This window comes from Olea europaea, chromosome 10 (assembly GCF_002742605.1).
Source record: "Olea europaea var. sylvestris chromosome 10, O_europaea_v1, whole genome shotgun sequence".
Classification (NCBI taxonomy): Eukaryota; Viridiplantae; Streptophyta; class Magnoliopsida; order Lamiales; family Oleaceae; genus Olea; species Olea europaea.
In genome coordinates, this window is record NC_036246.1 from 8,292,006 (window position 1) to 8,312,678 (window position 20,673).

At 33.0% G+C, this 20,673-nt stretch overlaps 1 protein-coding gene and 1 pseudogene across 2 annotated transcripts; one reads left to right on the forward strand and one right to left on the reverse strand.

Moving 5' to 3' along the window:
- Window positions 1-1,148: 1,148 nt before the first annotated feature.
- LOC111401125 (probable inactive ATP-dependent zinc metalloprotease FTSHI 4, chloroplastic) lies at window positions 1,149-10,715 on the forward strand. Of its 2 annotated transcripts, XM_023028703.1 has the most exons (16): window positions 1,149-1,596; window positions 2,065-2,320; window positions 3,031-3,409; window positions 5,253-5,511; window positions 6,595-6,726; window positions 7,539-7,613; window positions 7,689-7,814; window positions 7,949-8,058; window positions 8,132-8,210; window positions 8,313-8,450; window positions 8,560-8,671; window positions 8,929-9,092; window positions 9,192-9,297; window positions 9,427-9,503; window positions 9,919-10,062; window positions 10,149-10,715. In XM_023028703.1, exons 1-16 carry the CDS (start codon window positions 1,297-1,299, stop codon window positions 10,302-10,304), a joined length of 2,613 nt encoding a protein of 870 aa, XP_022884471.1. In that variant the 5' UTR covers window positions 1,149-1,296; the 3' UTR covers window positions 10,305-10,715. The 2 variants fall into 2 exon arrangements, with proteins under 2 accessions (XP_022884471.1, XP_022884472.1); XM_023028704.1 differs by lacking the exon at window positions 1,149-1,596 and having other exon boundaries at window positions 2,225-2,343.
- A 1,626-nt stretch (window positions 10,716-12,341) lies between these two features.
- On the reverse strand, window positions 12,342-14,754 carry LOC111401127 (annotated as a pseudogene).
- Window positions 14,755-20,673: the final 5,919 nt, after the last annotated feature.

A 20,673-nucleotide genomic window follows, 5' to 3' on the forward strand; every position in this document is an offset into this window, starting at 1 on the left:
TGCAACTATACTCCCAAATTGTTCAAAAAAGTACAAACAAATAATTTGTTCTTGTTATTTTATTTAAATAAGAGAATATATTCATTATTTTATAGCTTTTAATTGAGAAAATGAACGAAAATAATGATTTTCGTAATATAATGTGAAAATAAGAGTGAAAATGTCAAAAAAAGGTATGGACCTTTTGTACTAATTACCATTTTAATAATTTATTTGAACTTAGTTGCAGTTTTTAAAAATATCTAGGAGTATAATTGTAATTTATTCTTTAATTTTCCATTTCTTTGTTTTTGGTTTTAAAATAGGAGGATGTATTTATCATTTTACATTTTCATTGAGAAATTGGATGAAAATGACATTTTTCGCAATTAAAGATAAAAATATGGATGAAAATGGTAAAAAATAAAAGATAAAAACATTTTACACAATAAAATTAATACCCCTTTTCAAATTACATTACTTCTATTCCCTATTCCCTATCCATTTCAATTCTTCTTCACACCACTTGCCAGCTAATTAGGGCTATATATATATATATATATATATATATATAAAGTTCATACGAATCGACACCACATGCATTGAAAAGAAACCACTGAAGCAAGTGAGAGATTAATATGAAAAATACTATTTTATGAGTTACATGATATTTTACAAAATGGATTATTATTGATTTACGAATGATAATGATTAACTTGATTTCGATAAATAAAATTTGCTGGAGGTAGATTCACTCTACAAATTGGATCCACAAATGAAGGTTGAATGTTTCACAATGAGAAATGAGTATTGGAATTATATTCCTTAGTTGGAGATGAACATTGCCCAAAATTCACTTTTTGACATCATGTATAATTTAAATTTGCATTCTTATAATCGTTGCAATTAATGTAGAGCGTAAACCTTGTCATTTTAATTTTTAGTTACAAATAAAAAACGAGAAGGTTTCACAGTCAAAAATTTGTGTGTTATTTTTTGGGGTTATCCAAAATATTTCAGTAGATAAATGAATATTTTGGTATAATATTGATTTTTTTTAATTTTATTTTACAGGTGTTTATGAATTTTATTTTATTTTTTTTCCCCACATTCTCTTTAATTGGGCTGGGTCTCGATCCGGACATGTTCCATTATTAAACTCTATATTTGGGTCAGCTGCACCACGGCCCACTGAAAGCAACGAAAAGATTCGAGCGATTTTCGTATCGCGATATGAGACCAGAGCGCCGGCGGGGGTTTTGTGCTGGTGCGTGAAGATAACATCAGTGGAAACCCAGTGAAAGAGCGCGAGCAAGCATGAACGTCTCCAATTTTTCAATCCCACTATCAAATTTTCAATCAATATCTGCTCATTTTTCACCGAAACCTTTGTATATTTTTCCTTCTGGTTCTGCTGCCCAACTGCATCACAGTTATAAACCATCTAAATCTTTTGTTTTTAGGCATGGTTTCGCTAAAAAATTACTTTTGAAAGGGTACGGTAGACCAGTATGTACTGTTGTTAAAAGTATCAAGATTAAGGCCTACAATGCTTCTTCCAGTTCGAGTTCCAACTCAGTGGAAGGCGACACTGAGTCAGCGCAGCATCTATTCGAGGTGCGTTTTGGTTTTAAAATAACTAAAGTGAATTTCACTGCATGTCACTTTCTGGTTTGGACATTTTAAAGTAAAGTCAGAATCGTGTAGGCAGTGAAATTCGCAGGGTAGATTTATTTTTGGAAATAATTATGAAGATCAAAGAATTTGGAAATTGTTACATTTTCCTGACGAGTTGAAGGGTAATTTCTTGCTGAGTTGCTGTACTTTAAAGCCACTGGTAGATGCTATTTATGGCAGTGGAATTCCATTGCCATTTATGGATTATGTGGTTCCGCTAGTAAAATACGGCATAAAATAATAATCAAATTTCAGTCTTACTCATTGAAACATGATAATTTCATGTTGTTTGAAAATTAGTGCTTTGGAGGGAGAGGGGAAAAAAATAAAGTTTTGGTCTTCACTTCATTTGAAATTTCATTTTGTAATTTTGTGCCCAGTGATGTCATTGATGATGGGTATTTGCAGAAATTGAAGGAGACAGAGAGAGAACGAATGAATAAGTTGGAAGAATTTGAAAGAAAAGCAAATGTTCAGTTAGAAAGGCAACTTGTGATGGCTTCAGAGTGGAGCAGGGCACTGCTGACCATGAGGGGGAAGTTGAAAGGAACAGAATGGGACCCTGTGGGTTCTCATCAGATAAACTATAGTGACTTTAAGAGACTTCTTGATTCGAACAATGTCCAATTTATGGAGTATTCTAATTATGGTCAGACGGTCTCAGGTTGGACATCTCCGTATTTGGTGGTAATCCTTATGCATATTCCGCATTTTGGTTTGATTACAAAATGGAGCAATCTAGTACGTCCAAGAAGGCTTAGTAATATATATCCACACCTTGTAAACATTTCTAAAGTTAGTCATTGATTGAGCTTTCCTGACATTATTAAGTAGAAAATCTGAACGCAAGATGATTGAACATAATATTTTGTTCCATATTAATGGAATGATATCTAGCAATCAAATAAATAAAACAACAGATACTGATAAAATCATTTTTATGAGTTGGAGGTTTATAGTTCTGATATTTACCATTAGATTATTCGTCGAAAAAGAATCAAGAAAAATTAATTTAAATTTCTAAATATTTATATCTTTGATGGAACTTGATTGGCTTAGCTTCATGGAAATCTTACGAAGCATTGATTCATAGTTCATGTTCCTACTATGTTCCAGCTCAAATCGCCAAAGGCACTTACCATGCCTCTTTTTATGTATTGTTCTCTAAGGGCACTTATTAAACCAGAACTTGCTGATGAATTTATGGCTTTGACCAGTCAAATTTGCGTATCTTTAGGCAGTTCTTGCAAGTTGCAAGTGTGAGAGAGGAGGGCTATGCACTGTGATGAATTTGCTGTTTAGGATATTGTTTAATATATAGCTCATCTTCTATCCTTGAATCTGATGAATTTGCTGTTATGGGTCTTTGCACAGTGATTCTACCATACTACAAAGATGGAAAAGAGGAAGTTTCAGATGGTGATACAAAGAAGCAAATCATTTTTCGACGCCATGTGGTTGATCGTATGCCAATTGATTGCTGGAATGATGTTTGGCGGAAGTTGCATCATCAGCTTGTTAACGTCGATGTCCTTAATGCAAATACGGTTCCAGCAGAAGTCTATTCCACTGTTGCCACTGCAGTTGTGTGGTCCATGAGGCTTGCTCTTTCTATTGCTCTATATGTCTGGATTGACAATATGATGAGGCCAATATACGCTAAATTAATACCTTGTGATCTTGGTACTCCTCCTAAAAAGAACACCACACAGCCACTTCAGCAGCGTGCCTTAGGATCATTAGGCAAGAGTCGGTAAGTGGAGTTTGATTTTTGAGAACCACTTGATTTACATATTGTTTTTGACTTTTTGTATGGCATCCAGAAATTTCAATTGGTTTTAACTTTAACTTGTTCCTATGCTGTAACAAGAGTAAGCGAAAGAAAAGATTCAGTTCTTGAAATAACTATGAATTATATTGGGCACTCTATGCTGGGAAATTGTGACCAACTTTGTACTGGTCAGGAATTCTGAAAGAACATGTCGGAGGAGAAAAATAATATTTCGAGAAGTTATCGGTCAATTAAGAAGCTATGCCCCTGTTTTGTTTTCAAATCAATAAAAAAAAATAATAATAATAATAAATATATAAAATTAGCACCTTTAATTTAAGAATTTAAGGGGAATGGAATGTCGACCATCATCCTTTCTGCAGAGGTCATTCTTTGCCTGCTAGGTAAGTAGAGAGCAAGTTACAAATTCCATCTTAGTAGTAGGAATAAGGCAAGTCAGTCAGAAAGCACAAGTGGGTCAAGGATTGATATCGACCTTGAGGTTGGGGAGATTTCGCTATCTCCGGGCAGAGCGCACCTGAAGTTCTGGAAAAGAGATCATTTTTTCATCTCCAGGGAAGCCTATTATTCCAAACCGACCTCACAAGTGAATAAGACCAGTCGTTGAGGCCTCAAAACTTGCTGAAAATCCTGCTCACCAAGGACGGCGCCCCCCCTAGCGGCCTATTCTCTCGCAGCTGATTCAAATTTTTAGTAGATTTTGATAAAAATTGATAAAATGTGTGGTTGAAAAGTTGATAAAAGTTGTGGATCCCATGAAACGCGTGTTTTAAAATTAGTTTGAGGAAAAATGAGTTTTAGAAAATGGGGGCCAAAGAGGGACTATACTTTTTAGGCCATCTTACCTTACAATTGTGTGTTTGACTCTGTCATTTGACATAAATTAAATGTAAGATTATATTCTAGATTGATCTGGATCTTCAAGTTTTTGAATAGTTGCTGAGTTCTGACCACTCTAGCTTTACCCTATATTGGGTAATTCAAACATGCTTTTGGTGTTATTCAATCATGTTTTGAATTAGATGAATCTCATTTGATGTGAGAATATAACTGATTAGCTGAGAAATAAATTAGTTTACATTATTTGCATGTCTTGAACTCAAAACTGAGAAGTGCAGTCAAGTTTCAAACTCCTTGCACTTTTACAATAAATACTTAGCACTTCAAATTTTCCACAAGTGTTGACATCAATTTTGACAAGAAAAATGGAACACATAGTGTTGCACATTGAATATAGAGATGACATTTGGCGCATTGTCAAAATTCGTGGACATTATAAGTAGAGATGTAATTGTATAAAAACAAGTCGCTATTTGAGATTTAAACTCACTTCTACAGTTGATTGAGAATATAATAATTTTTCAGGTCTGATAATTAGAAATAGGTCTTACCATACTGAAAAGGAATCATTTGCTCTCTTTCTGCAATTAAGGTTCACTTGATGCCTCATCCTTCTTATCTGTTGGAGTTTGTTTTTTCCCAAATTCCATTTTTCAGTTTTATTTTATTTCAACTAAAAATTGACAAAATATGAATGGGCTCAAGCAAGTGCAGTCCATTGATGTATGATCAGTAAATTTTAACTAATGTGAATTGATCTCTTTGTTTTTGCTGTTCTTTTCTGTGGCAGCCTCAGTTGAAACCTATTTTTTCAAAAAATATAACATTTGTATTCATACTTGGGTTTTGATGATTAGAATAGGCACATGAATATGGATAGCTGGATTAGTGAGTCTGTTTTAACTTTTTATGGGAAGCCAATGCAGCATCCTATTCTAATTTTGTTATTCCATCTTTATGTCAGGGCAAAGTTCATATCAGCCGAAGAGAAAACAGGTGTTACCTTCGCCGATTTTGCTGGCCAAGAATATATTAAGAGGGAGCTACAAGAGATTGTTCGAATACTAAAGAATGATGAGGAGTTCCAAAACAAAGGTATCTATTGCCCAAAAGGTGTGCTCCTTCATGGTCCTCCTGGAACTGGTAAAACACTTCTTGCAAAAGCTATAGCTGGTGAAGCGGGACTGCCCTTTTTTGCAGCAAATGGCACAGATTTTGTGGAGGTGAAGGATTTAGCATTTTAACAATAGAAACACTTTGCCTCCTTGACAAGATAAATACGCGGAAAATGTTTGTGGCAAATTGTTCTTGATTAGAAATTGTGCATATAACATATTGTAAATCTAGGTGATCTGCATGCAAGTAACTGCGATCTCATCTAGATCTCCATTCATTCAGTCAATTCCCAGATTTAGAGTCCCTTCTTGTGTTTCAACATCTCCGGAAAAAAGTTCATTTTTGTAGTCAACGCATTTGAGTCTGAGATTTGAATCAAATCTCAATAAGTGCCAAACTAAAATGCCAAAAAAATGAGGTGGGTTATGCCAGCTTCTATCGAGGAACTCCTGTTCTGTTGGAGTTTAGGTGGTTGGATATAGATTGGTCTTATACTTGGAAGCTGATATCTCATTTCTTCACGTTGGTGCTCAAGAGGGAGCGTAAGAGGAGGATGTTTGAAATTGTTGGAAATCCTATCGTATATCTGAGTCTCTTCACCTTTCTAAAATAAATTTTGAAGCAAGCAATCCATCTTCACATCAGACTCTTGGATGGATTTCTTTTCATCTTCCACTGACTGACCTTTTTTATTTGATTGTATACATCCTGTAGTCGTGAGTGGCCTCTTGTTGGTGAAATCTGGAAAAAAAAAAAAAATATTGTTATAGGCATAGATGCATCTTCACATCTTCATATTCCAGGTTTAAAATTTTCAACTCGTTTCCGAATGTATCTTTCAAATTTTTTTGCTAAATGAGGGGCTTAAAAATTTTAAACTTCTAACATGCAAAATAAAGGCTCTATCTCGACTCTTTTTGTTTCTTTCTTCCCTTCTTTCCTTTCCTTTTTTATTATTTTTTTTATTTTTAACACAGTCTCGCTCTCATTGGAGTTCTTCAAGTGTTAGACAGAATGTTTCCTGTAGGTTTCTTTTGATGGCCTTTAAAGCTGGAATGATTTCATTTCTGGATTTCGTATCCTCTGCTATGTTTTGTTCAATTCCATACCTTTCTTTTCGCATGTATATAGTTTGTTTAAAGTTACTAGACAACTAGTAACTTATAGTAACTTATCGTTCATTTCTCCAGATGTTTGTTGGTGTAGCTGCTTCTCGTGTAAAGGACCTTTTTTCCAGTGCCAGGTCATATGCTCCCTCCATCATTTTCATTGATGAGATAGATGCAATTGGCAGCAAACGTGGTGGACCTGATATTGGTGGGGTATGACTATGTGTCTTTATGTAATCATTGTGTAAAGAAATGTCTTTTTCGACTTCTCAGTCTGCAGATTTAACAATTGCCGAGAAATGTGGATATAATTGTTTGGATGTTAAGGAGTATAAATATCCTCTTAGAATCTTTAAAATCTATGAGATGACACGTTGAAGATCTTAACTGCTTTTTTTTTTTTTCCTGATTTTCTTCCTGTCTACTCTACAAATCCGCTTACATTGACTTGATATGTTTAATGCCTTTGAAGTTCAAATTCTTTGCTGACAGTTGAATTGTTGAAGTACTTGTCGTTTCGTTTTTCTGCTAGAAGTTTTTCTTGATCTGTCTTGTACAAAAAATTGTTAGTTAACATCTATAATCTTCTTAAAAATCTTACTTACAATTGCTAGTCTTTTACCGACAAATACTGCAGCACCAGCTTGGCATTTGCCAAATCTTATATCTCCTGTTTTATTAAATCAAGTGTCAGTCTCACTTCCCTTAAAAAATAATAATAAAAAAATAAGAAGAAAAAAGTCAGTCCACTGAAGTCTTTAATTTAAAATTGATACATGCTAAGACATTTAATTTTAAAACATTACTGTTAATTGGAGTTCAGTTTTGGAATTTATAGGTCTTATCTTCATTGTACTCTTGCTGTGCAGTGAAATGTGTCATTAGATTCGTTGCTATCATTTTCATTTTCTAATGACAATAGCAATATATATTTAACATTAAAAATTTTATCAACCGACTTAACAAACGAATAATGCTCTTGCTTGACTATCTGTAACCGTTTTCACATTTATTTGCTATACTAGGGCGGTGCAGAGAGGGAACAAGGTCTCCTTCAAATCCTGACTGAAATGGATGGCTTTAAAGTCTCCACATCACAGGTATGCATTTGATTGGATAATTCTTTCTCAGCAATGACAATACTAGAGTTTACTTCTGAACAATATGTTCATCAGGTGTTAGTTATTGGTGCAACAAATAGATTGGATATTCTTGATCCTGCTCTCTTGAGAAAGGGCCGTTTTGACAAGATTATTCGGGTTGGCTTGCCATCAAAAGATGGTAGATTTGCCATATTAAAGGTACACTTTGGTGATTCAAGGCATACATTTTCAGCGATGTGAGGTCTTTTGTTTCAGATCTCTGGAAAAGAAGACAGTTGTTCAGATGTTATTCCCTATATTATGAGTGATAATTCTTATCGCATACATATTAGGTGCATGCTCGAAATAAATATTTTCGTTCAGAGGAGGAGAAGGATATTCTGCTTCAGGAAATTGCAGAGCTTACAGAAGATTTTACTGGAGCAGAGTTGCAAAATATACTGTAAATAAACCTAAAATCTGATAATCTTTTTAACTCTTCGTGAAGAGCAAGCTGAAGCATGCAATTGTGACAGGAATGAAGCTGGGATTTTGACAGCTAGGAAGGACTTGGATTACATTGGACGAGAAGAACTTCTTGAGGCCTTGAAGCGGGTGAGTGTTGGGATTTTGAGAACTGCAGAAGTTCTTATCCTCCTAAGTTGTTTTATATGGATAAGCATAATGTATTCTTACACTGTTCATCATATCTTGCAGCAAAAGGGCACTTTTGAAACAGGTCAAGAAGATAGCACTGAAGTGCCTGAAGAGTTAAAACTGAGATTGGCATACCGAGAAGCAGCTGTTGCAATTCTTGCTTGTTACTTTCCAGATCCTTACCGTCCTTTTGCTGAGGTTTGACGAGACATTAGATTGGATGAGTTTTCGTCTCATCTGAAATCTTTTTTATCTCTTATTCTTTGCATTTTAATTAGCCCAAAAAATCTGTTTGGTATTTCTGCAGACAGAGATTAATTCAATACGAAATCAGCCAAATCTGCGCTACACGGAGACATCAGGCAGGGTATTTAAGAGGAAGGTGGATTATGTGAACTCCATAGTGCGCTCATGTGCTCGTAAGTTATAAATGCATCTTGTTGTAGAGAAACATCCTTAAAAACCATTTTCATCTGATTTTTCCTTGTGTGCCCCAAAATATTGCATCTAGAGGTAGGCATGTATCTCGTACTTGTTATGGAAACGTTCCTGGATTTGTTTGAGAATGCTAATCTCTGCAAATCTTGATTTTTTTGATAATTTCAGTACATATTACCGTCACTTTGTAGGCCGTTCTATATTTTTAATGTTCCTATAATTTTTATTTTATGTTTAGCTAGAGTAATTGAGGAAGAGATATTTGGGGTTGATAATCTATGCTGGATTTCTGCAAAGGCAACATTAGAAGCTTCAAAACTTGCAGAATTATTGATTCTGCAAACAGGAATGACTGCATTCGGGAAGGCCTATTACAGATATCAGAACGATCTTGTGCCTAATGTAAGGATAGACATATATCATTTCAATTGAAGCTATTTTGGTCTTTGTCATGTAAATTAAATATAAATTAAATCAAATGGTTATGATAATCACTTGCAGCTTGCTGCCAAACTCCAAGCACTTAGAGACGAATATATGCGTTTTTCTGTGGAGAAATGCGCAAGTGTACTACGAGAATACCGCCCTGCTGTAGAAAACATTACAGGTTGGTTTGATTTGCATTCCTCACATTATTATAACCATCAAAAAACCCGTGAAAAAGCTACAGAGTAATAGTTTCTGTCGTTTATATCTGCTTTTTGATATTTCTAGTACATTCTTTCATGTCAAGCAGATGTCCTACTTGAGAAGGGAGAGATAAAAGCCGACGAAATTTTGGACATATACAATAGTTCTCCACGAATACCTCAGGTATATTCTGAACGAAAATTTTGGTATTAATCCCATAATTGGTTATCTTTGCATCTGTTTTTCTTCACCAGACACCATCTCTTTGTGGAGATGTTTTCAACTTCTTTTGACTTAGCTTTTCTAGTAACAATGGATGTAGTAAATAAAAGTATATAATTGGCATTATGGGTTTACTTTACATGTGAAGCATATGGTACGGTACAAACGAAAATCATAATTTGTTTCGTTGCACTTAGTGTCGATGCACATCCTTAACCATTTTCATTTTTGTTGTTCCTTCATTCATTTCGTTCTTTTTTTTTGGTTGTAATGGTGGAATTGTAAATAAGAATTTCCAGCAATACTTTTTCGGGGAATCTTGACCTCTAGTAATTTACTCACAATTTCAAAAAATATGCCGATTTCTTGTTTGCAGCCTGCTGTGAGCCCAGTTGATGAATATGGAGCCCTCATATATGCTGGACGTTGGGGACACCACGGCATTTCACTTCCAGGAAGAGTGACTTTTGCGCCAGGGAATGTAGGGTTTTCAACTTTTGGTGCACCGCGTCCTATGGAGGTATGTACAACGTCCTGCGTCCATTGCTTTCTAGCTCAATTTTCTTTTCATGACTGTAAAGCTGTTCTTTTTGTGTTTACATGCAGACTCAAATCATCAGTGACGACACATGGAAGTTGATAGATGGTATATGGGATAAAAGGGTTCAGGAACTCAAGGCTGAGGCCTCAGTTGAAACTGAAGAAGAGGAAGAAGAAGATAAAGAGATGCCTCAACTTGTGATGGCCAGCCATTTTCTATAAAATTCAATCTAGTAAGTGTTGTTTCATTTCCCAGACTTGGGACATGCCTTCTCCTTATAATGATGTCGCTTGTGTACAATATATTGAGACACCATGCTGCACATATTTATCCAGCGCTATTGTACTGCTTTCATAAGACGTGAGGGTATTTTACAAGGAATTGGTCTTAGTTTTTGAATATGTTTAGGTGCAGCTTGTACCCGCCTGAACAATTTTTGGTACCATATTGAGTTTTTGTACAGAGCAATCTTGATGATTTGATTTTCTTTTCATAATTTCTTTGATTATTTTGGATATTGTAGTGCTTCTCTCGAAGGTTGGTTGGGGAACATGTTGCGTTCACTCACTCTTCGTATTGGGAACATGGTGGCTCATAAACTAGTTTCTTTAATAAACAATGAATTGATCGTATTCGTCTCTTTATGTTTTCTGCAATTCGTGGCTAGAATCTTTAATTTCATACTTAAATCGAGATTGAATGAATTATACTCAAGCTTTATTGATATACGTGGCGATCATCCATTATGTTTTATGTTCATTTTCTACTACGATTCGAATAAAGTTGAAAAAGTCGACGAACCAGAAATACGGTGGAGGCCCGAATTTGGCCCAAAGCTAACTAGGCAGCCGCCAAGGGGTCTCATGATTTTTAGGGGCCTCATTGGAAAAAAAAATAATAATAAAAAATAAAAAAATAAAAAAAATAAATGGGTCTGGTCTATAACCGGCCTCTAGACCAATCCATAAGTTAATGGTAGAGGCTTGGTTGTTACAATAACGAATGGTACTTGATAAGGAAATTATAAAGATGGGCTAGTCCCGTTCGAATTGTGAGTATATGACCTTTTTTACCTGTATAATTTTGCTCTCGAAGCTCCTTCTGAACTAGAACATTCATCGATATTTATACAAGTTTTTGCTACTAGTCTGCAACCCAAGGAAAATTTTCTTAAAGGAAATTGGCCTAAGAAATCTACGAAGTTAAAATTTCAGCAAACTAATTGTGTGAATAAATTTTCATGGAGAAGTTATAAAATTCCATCCCTACTTCTACAACATATTTTTTCAGCAAAGTAACACGCACCGTATTCATTTTAAGTGGTGGTACTTTTGTATAAAATTTATGTTTAACACCCTCTGTATCCATTTCTTAAGGAGTATTACGTTTGTCAAAAAAAAAAAAAAAAAAAAATTTTGTTTAAACCATTTTACAACGTATTATTGCAGCAAACTAAGGCAAATGCATCCATTTTAGTGGTACTTCTGTAAAAAAAAATTATGTTTAACACCATCTGTATCCATTTTTTAAGTAGTATTATGTTTGTAAAAAAGTATTACGTTTGTAAAAACAATTATGTTTAAACCATTTGGGGCCTAGAGCCGGACTTGATGGGAGGCCCAAGAGGCCTCCGCCTCAGGCCCATAATTTTAGGGGCCCTTTTTTTACTTTTTACACCCCCCCTTTTTTTAAACTCATTATGCCCATATGTTCAAAAGAAACGAATAAATACTTTAATGAAAAGAGAAGGAAGGAACATTAAAAAATTTATTTGTTGTTTTATTGTTGATTTAAGTTAACAAATTTAATTCCGTAAACTTCTAATTTTTTATTTTATTTTTTTAAAAAAGGAATTGTTTGCTACGACTTAGGGCCTAGTGCTCTAATTCTGAAGTTTGCCTCAAGCCCCGCGAAACACAGGTACGGCCCTGCTAGGGTTGTAGGAATCTTTCTTGAAAGAGTTTGATAAGAGTGGATCATTGACTTTCAAAGTCAAAGTTAGAAAATTAGAAACATATCGAATGTTTTGAATAATTTGGTGAAGACTTTGATGAGGGTGGATCATATGTTCATCGTGGATTTTTATTTATTTATATATTTTACTCAAATTCGTAAGACTTTCTTGATTACCATTTTACTTGTTTGAACAATGGAGTCGTCTCTCCTATTAAGTCAATGATAATAATTTATTCTATTTGCACTACGAAAAAAGAAATGAATAAATAAACTTATATCCACACTGAAAAAATATTTTCTTTTACCCATTCACAATGCAACCAAATAGTTGATGAAAAATAAACAAGAGATTATTCTTCCCAATTGAGTTTAACGTTTTAAACTCTGAAGGGCACAAGGTCAATGATAATATCTTCTGGTATCCTTCTCTCTGGTGGAAATTTTGGAAGAAGTGTTGCAATGCGTTTTGCAGTCCCCAAATAATTTGCATATCTGCAGATGATCAAACCATCAAATTCCATCTGGTTTGATGCTTTGATCATAGTGGCTAAGGATGAGCCATTAGGATTGAAATTATTTTCTTCCCCAAGAAACGTATTTTTGAGTGCATTTTCGTCGAAATTCCATGCACCAGTTCTCCAGTTGAGCTGGTATAAATGAAGAAATCTCTGCCCATAAATGGCTAGGAATTCAATTGCTGCAAGAATGAACTCAAATTCTTCCTCAGACATGTAGTAGGGAAAGCTCACTCTTGTCCAACCTGGCTTTACTCCACCATAACCCTGTCATCATTCAATATTTTTGTCACGTTTCTAGTTTACAATGTGCGATAGAAACTAACACGACTAACCTTTTCAATGGACGACCTGAAGGCGAGGAATGGGACTCATTGACATTGAGCAAACTATGTCCATAAGGCCCTGCACAAGCACAACCTCCCTGGGCCTGGATTCCGAAAAGGTCATTCAAAAGTTTGGCAACGAATGTGCCGTGAAGCGGCTTATCTCTCGTATTTCCGGTCTCTCTCCACAGGTTTAACTCAGATGATGAAGAACTTGTAGTAGAGTAAATGAGGAAAGATAATATGGCTTGTCTTTTGGCTTTTGTATTGCCTAATACCTATATGTAGGGATTGGGAACAAGTCTTTTGAGTGCTCTTTCAATGTAATTTTGTTCAAGTCTCTCAATGGTTTTGTAACCAATGTATTCTTTTATCCAAAAAGCCAATGCTGCTCTGATTTTCTGATTGATTTGTGGTGTTCCAGCATCTTCCCTTTCTTCTATGTTGTCAACATATAAAGTGTCCTGAATTTGACAAAATTCAGGATTTATCAGTAACAATTGGGGGTCAGCTACATAATCCATTTTTGCAATGCCATTCGATTATTGCTGTGGAAAAATGCAATGCAACTAAATTCTTAGCAACCACGATAGTCTATTTATAAAAGAGTAATCGAGATTTCTAACTCAGAAGTAAACCCGCTTGCCTGTTCATTGTAACTGTTAACAAAATTAACGGTTCCACCTCCACATGTTGATGGGGGAGAAGACCCCAGCAGATAAAGGGCCTTGCTCATTAGCAGAATCCCAGGAGAACCTGGACCTCCCAGAAATTTATGTGTGCTAAGGAAAACTGCATCATACCCGTCAATTTCTCCTGATCTCATCTGAATCTTCTCGTAAGGACCACTATATTCAAGATTAAAAATCAATACATATAACATATAATCATACTGCCTTTATACTTATTTTCAGGAAAGAAATTATTAGTATTATTATTTTAACCTTGCTGCAAAATCAAAACAAGCAAAGCCTCCAAATTGGTGAAGAAGTCGAGATATTGCACGTGTATCTGAACAAATCCCAGTGACATTGCTACAAGCTGAAAAGGATCCAAGAATTGGCCTGTTTTTCGATTTATAAAATTCGAGTTGGATTTTGAAGGATTCCATATCCAGCAACCCTTTTTGATCCAGGCCAATCTCCACCACCTCCGCCAGGCTCTGCCGCCATGAGAGGAGGTTGGAGTGGTGTTCATAAGGGCCAACAAAAACCACCCACCTTTCTTCTTTGCTTAGACATTTCAGGAATCTATCTCTTATTATTGAAGGAATAGCTAATCCCATGACTTCCTGCAGTCTTTTAATAGCTGCTGTTGATCCAGAACCACAGAAGATTATTGCATCTTCTTCGCCACCTCCTAAGCATTTCTTTACGAAATTTGCTGCTTCATGCACCATTTTTGTAGTCTGGTAGCCTACGTAACTGTCTGTAGTGTGACTGTTACCTGTACAGTAATCATTAAATTTTTGGCCACTCATCTAGTTTAAATTTGACTCAAGAATTAAAAATAAAATCATGCATATATTAATGGATCGTTACCATAAAACGGAAGAACATGATTTAGGATGTAATTTTCGATATATTGAAGAGACCGGCCGGAGGCAGTGTGATCAGAATAAGTGAGCCTGCGCTTTCCAAACGGGGTGTTGAATTCTGAATTCCCACCAATGATTTGTGAACGTAAACAAGAAAGTTTCTTCTCTGTGGAATCAATTGTTGGTACACAATGATTATTATGCATGTGAAATAATTCAATTATATCACTTAAGCCATGATCATGATCATCAGGTGAGCTGTTCCTCGTACAACTAATCTTGCTATAGGCTGCATGTCCCATTTCCTGTCCACCAAGGTTGTTTCTCAGGAAGTGATTATTTTCGAAAACGTAAGTAGAATATGAGAAATGTTTTCAGAGAAGACACAAATATATATATGCGTTTAAGGAAACAGTTCATTGATTTTTCAATGGGTAAGTTTGGTAGATTTGACAATGAAAAAACACGTTTAAAACTATCAAAATCTAATTTGTTTTTATGATTTACTGTGCGACTCGAAGCCGTAAATAATGCAGTTTGTTTCTGATTAAATAATTATTAAAAGCTGGCACCTCAAAATTTAGACTTTTGTAAAGTAATTGACGGCAATTATATTCACACCACAATTTTTATTTTTTGCACTATATTTTAATTGCACTTAAAGTTCTTAATCTCTACTCATTATAGCATTTATATCCCTATTAATTTTTTACATCATTCTAATCATCGAACTTTCCATTAGTTAACACATTTTATATTTGATAACAAGTTCATGAATACTCAACTTAATATTGATGCTTTACTTTCATCCCCTAAAGATGAAAGTCTTTTGATTGAATGTAACATTTTCAGTGAAACACCATGATTCCCAAGAGAATTCCTTGAAATCTTCAAACTCGTGGACTAGAATGAAATTTTGAAAACATTCAAAACCCTACTCCTACTCTTGTTCAAACAATTTCTAATCAAATTCTTACTTTTCCTGATGGAAACGTCAAAATGATTCTTAAGGGATCTTCCTTTAGATTTCAAAAATCTTATTCTTCTAGATCTTAAGATAAACCTAAAACTTCCTCACAATCTGCTAGATTCTCAACATCTTCTTTTACATGTGTTGATTTCACTCCAAATATTCCAAAACCTCAATATACTTAAAAAGAAGCAGAAAAAGAAGAAGAATCAGCACAATCGAATCTCCAACTTTTTCTGATATGTTTTATTCTCAAAATGAAAGACTTGATCATCAAACAAATGTTATTTCTTCTACAACTGATAGAAGAAATGAATTCAAAACTAATCAAACTCCTGATGTTAAAAGTTTTCGAAAAATATTTCGCTAAAGTTTTTCAAAAGAAGAATGAGAATTTTATAAATTCCCTGAAGATTTAAGTTTTGATGAATAGGCGTATTTCAAAGCTTTTAACAAAAAGCCCACTTTTTCAAAGAAGGAAAAAGTTTTTTTGAAAAATTTTTTTTTTTTTTTTTTTTTTTTTTGTTTTTTTGCAAAATCAAAGAAAGAAAAAATATTCAAACTACTAATATTCCACAGAAAATTTGGAAAACTCTTTCTAGAAAGAATATTCAATCTTCTCATCCTCTTTTGCAAGAGATTGTAGTTCCACATGGAAGTACTGAAATTCCTATTTCTCCTTTCAAAAGATATTTGAAGAATGGTATGATGAATCTCATTTTGTTGTTATTTGAACTCAAAATAACTACACTAATGTAGTTCTTCAATCTATCTATTCTCAGTTCAACAGAATTGAAATAAATTCTGAAATTGAGAGATCATCTTCCTCAAAAGGTATTAAGCCAATAGAGTTAGTTTTAATAAACAGGCATGAGGCTGAATCGAAAAATGATCTCAAAATTGAGATTAATGTTCTAAAAGAATTTGATACTCAGTTATCAAAAATATCATCTTCCTCTACTTCAAATAACATCAATACTATTGATGATATTGAATCTCAATTTATTGATGATGAAGTTCTTCAAATCAATAAATTTCAAGGTAAAAAAGTTTAATTTTCAAAAATTCCTCTTTATTATCCAAAAAATACTCATTCAGATTTACTTTTCAACTAAAAAGCTAAAATGCCTACAACATTCTTTGGAAGCTGTATAACTATTTGAAATATAGATGATTTAACCGAATATCAAATTTTTGAAACTCATGAAATTATGAGTACTTGTTATAATACCTATATTCGAGAAGAACTTTCTCCAATTGAGTCAACAAACAATATCATTCAAGATTTTGCTGGTCAATTAAATAATTTGTGGTTCAAATACATTTCTGAACAAGAGAAAATTCAAATTGTTCAAACTCTCAAACCTGATGGTACAAATGATAGTTTTAATACCATAGTTTATTGTATTATCAAACATTTTGTTAGATCTCCATTAGATGTTTAAGAAAAAATTCCAAGTATTTTATTAGCTTTAAGTTGTTCAAATTTACAAGATTTTTGCTAGTACAAAGATATGTTTTTAACACGTGTATTTTTGCGAAAATATTGTAATCAAGCTTATTGGAAAGAAAGAATTTTATCTGGACTTCCAAAATTATTTTCTGAAAGAGTCAAAAATTCTATCAAAAAAGAATATTCAAATAATATTTCATATGATGATCTTTCTTATGGAGAATTAATTTGCTTCATCAATAGAGAAAGACTAGCACTTTGTAATGAACTCAAACTAAAATCCAAAATGCAAACAAAAGGATTAGATAGTCGAAAAGAACTTGGATCATTCTGTGAACAATATGGATTTGAGAAAATTATTCCTCCATCAAAAACAAAAAGAAAAGATTTTTCAAAAAAAAAATTTTATTCAAAAGAAAAGAATTTTCAAAGACCTTCTTATTCAAAAATTATTTTAAAAAGAAATTTCAAAAGAAAAGATTTTCAAGAAAAAGTAATGTTACTTGTTAGAAATGTCAAAAATCTTGTCATTATTCTAACAAATGTCCTCACAAAAGCAAGATTAATAATCTTCAAATTGATTAAGATATTAAGCTTCAACTTCTCAATCTTATTGATTCAAATTCCATTTCTGATAATGAGTCTAACTTAAAGTTAGAACATGTTTATCAATATCAAGAAGCTTATGATGTTGAATCCAGTTCAAATTCTAAATCCTCTTCAAGTTAAAGTAAAAAATTTTGTGATTGTAAAACTATAAATATTCTTGCGTTTAAGGAAACAGTTACAATGATTTTTCAATGGGTAAGTTTGGTAGATTTGAAACTAAAAAAACACGTTTAAGACTATCAAAATATAATTTGTTTTTATGATTTAGTGTGCGTGACTTGAAGCCGGGTAAATAATGCAGTTTGTTTCTGATTAATTAATTATTAAAAGCTGGCACCACAAAATTTCGACTTTTGTAAAGTAATTGACGGCAATTATATTTAAACCAAAATTTTTATTTTTTGCACCATATTTTAATTACACTTACAGTTCTTAATCTTTGCTCATTATAGCATTTATATCCCTAATGATTTTTTACATCATTCTTATCATCAAACTTTCCATTAGTTAACACATTTTATATTTGTTAACGGTTTTATATCCTAAAAGTTCATTGAAATAACGTAAAATAACTTATTTTTCCATCATATTTTTTAAAAAATGAATAAATGAAAAGTGCGAAAAAAATATTTTTTCTTCAATTCAAAGCATGAAAAGAAAATATTTTGATATAAATCATTACAAGGATGATACATACTAATAAATTGAATGTTAAAGATAAGAATTCGTCGAAAAAATGTTACAGAAAAATTGCTATAATAAACAAAGATAAAGGAGTTTAATAGCAATTAAAATATGGTGTAACAAATAAAATTTGTGGTGCCAATATAATTACCCATTGACTATTCAGGCTCACGTATGAAAGTATATGCCTAATTTACATGTTTATTTTAAGTGGATTGAAATAGCTTATAGTTTGCATCGTTTTGTTTTTGTCAATAATAATCAATCACAAAAGTCATACAGCTGTTTTTGAGAATTAAGAAGTTTATTTGTATAAGTAGATTTTTCCATGGATGTATTTGTTATACCTAGCTCATGTGATGTCTTAAACAAAAAGATTTAATTTGACGAAATAGTGTTAAAAATGTTTGACTCACATTTTTTTTGCGCAACATGCATTTTATAATAGTATTTTGATGGTGAATGGGTGGTTAAAAAATAAGACAAGATTTTGGAATTGAAGAATGTGTGATTGAAAATAAGAGAGAGAAAGATGTGTTTTGAAAATAATGAGGACCAAATAAGGACTTAATCGGTTAAATAAAAGCAGACTAATCTAGGTTAGAGCCATATTTAGTAAGCTTCCTCACTCTATAACACATATCCTTGTCTTCCCTCACTTCTTCGATTTCATCACAAGATGATTCTTTTATGGGTGGGCATTAAGATTACTTACGAATAAACACCCTTTACGAAAGAATCCCATAAAATAAATTGTTGAATTGCAGAATTAATACACCCAGGCACATAGTAGAGATTCTCTAAAATGACACTGTAACTAGATCATAATATATCGTCGCTTGGTAGTGCCTTCGATTGTCACCACCTGATCTCAATTATCAAATCTTGATGCATGTCGGATCAAATAGTACGTGCACGGTATATTTAGTTTCGAGGAAAATTTATATATATATATATTTTAAAAATTTAGGTTGTGCTTAATTAATTATCTAGGATTTTCAACATGTCAGGGATTTTTCCCCTTACCAATTGACATCTGAAATAAACAATCTGTTCATTTTCCAATACTTAATTAGGCTTGATAGGCATCACTTGCAACTTCTTTGTGAATCTTGATCCACCTGCAAATCAAGATTTCTATGACTAATTAAGATCACTAAGTAGGTAAGACAAATATATGTTCTCAAGCTCACCAAATTTTGTCTAATTAATCAAGCAGAATCCTGATTATTAATCAAGCTTAGTAAAAAATCAAGACAAATATTAATCATGCTTAGAAAATTTGTTTTAATAACTGATTCTTGTGATGTGAAAATATAAGTTTGAATAAATTAATTAAAAGATGACAGCGTTTGCACATTTGGCATTACATTTTCATTTGCCATTTTTCTTACATATAATCCCTATAAACCTATATTACGGTTAAGATCTAAAAGCAGGCCCAGGAAGTCTTTATAATCAATTTGATTTATAAATAGATAAAAATGAATGATAGATGAGTGAATAATATTTATGGATCTTACTATATGTGTAGATAAAAGTTGTTTGAGTAATTATAAAAATAAAATTTTATTCTTCTTTTGTCCATTACAAGTAAGATAGAGTTGATAATAGTAAACAATAGGTGTAAAATTGAGGGGGATCATCTTAATAATTAATAATTGTACTATAATCATGTTACATGTACATCAAGTTTGACTTAAGTTATTTTTATACGTTGATTTTAACGATAATTTTTTAATTTCAAAATAATCTCGTTTTATCTATGGTTAAAGAGACGGTGAGAATAGGTGTTCACAAAGGAAGCATATTTGCAGAAGAAATTACAAGTAATCGGTTTGTGCGGGTGTTCACAGAGGAAGTAGATTCGTAGAAGAATTATAAGGAATCGATTTCTACCCCTTAATTTCTCTTGTCTCGTATATTGTTCAAGATTGTATTTTTCTCTATTATTCATTCAGTAATAATTTGTGAATTCCTCCAATTTGAGGCCCCTATTTGATTGTAAAGATGACAATTTTTATAAAATTCTACTTTGATGTCTAATTCTAACCGTCTAATTTGTGGCCCTTATTTGGATTCTTCTAATTTGATGCTAGTGTACAAAAGATAACAGCATATTTACCTTGGTTTAGCTGGATTTGATTTTGTTTAAAAAACCGAAATGTCAAGAAAAAATTGAACAAGAAACGTTAAGAATCTCGACACTATACATATATTAAATCCACAAATGTTTGGTCTTTCCTGTTGTGTTTGATTAAACTTGTGAACTATCAAGTTTGTGAATGTTGCTGTCTGTATTATTGTGGCGATTCGAGTTCCAAAGTTCGAGTGTCACTAAAATCGTATTTTAAACATCATATTGCACTTTCAAAAGTATGAAAATTATTTAAATAATGTCATGAAATTTTAGAATCGAATACATAAAATTTTGACGTCAACATAAAATAAAATACTAGAAGTTTAACAATCTTAATATCAAACCAATAATTAAATAAGTTCTTAAATAAAATTTAAAAAAAAAAAAAAAAAGCTGGGTG

Coding starts and splice junctions, on each gene's coding strand:
- LOC111401125 (XM_023028703.1), top strand. CDS start 1,297: ATGAACGTCTCCAATTTTTCAATCCCACTATCAAATTTTCAATCAATA. Junction 1,597..2,064: donor CAGCGCAGCATCTATTCGAG/GTGCGTTTTGGT, acceptor GGGTATTTGCAG/AAATTGAAGGAGACAGAGAG. Junction 2,321..3,030: donor TTATGGTCAGACGGTCTCAG/GTTGGACATCTC, acceptor GTCTTTGCACAG/TGATTCTACCATACTACAAA.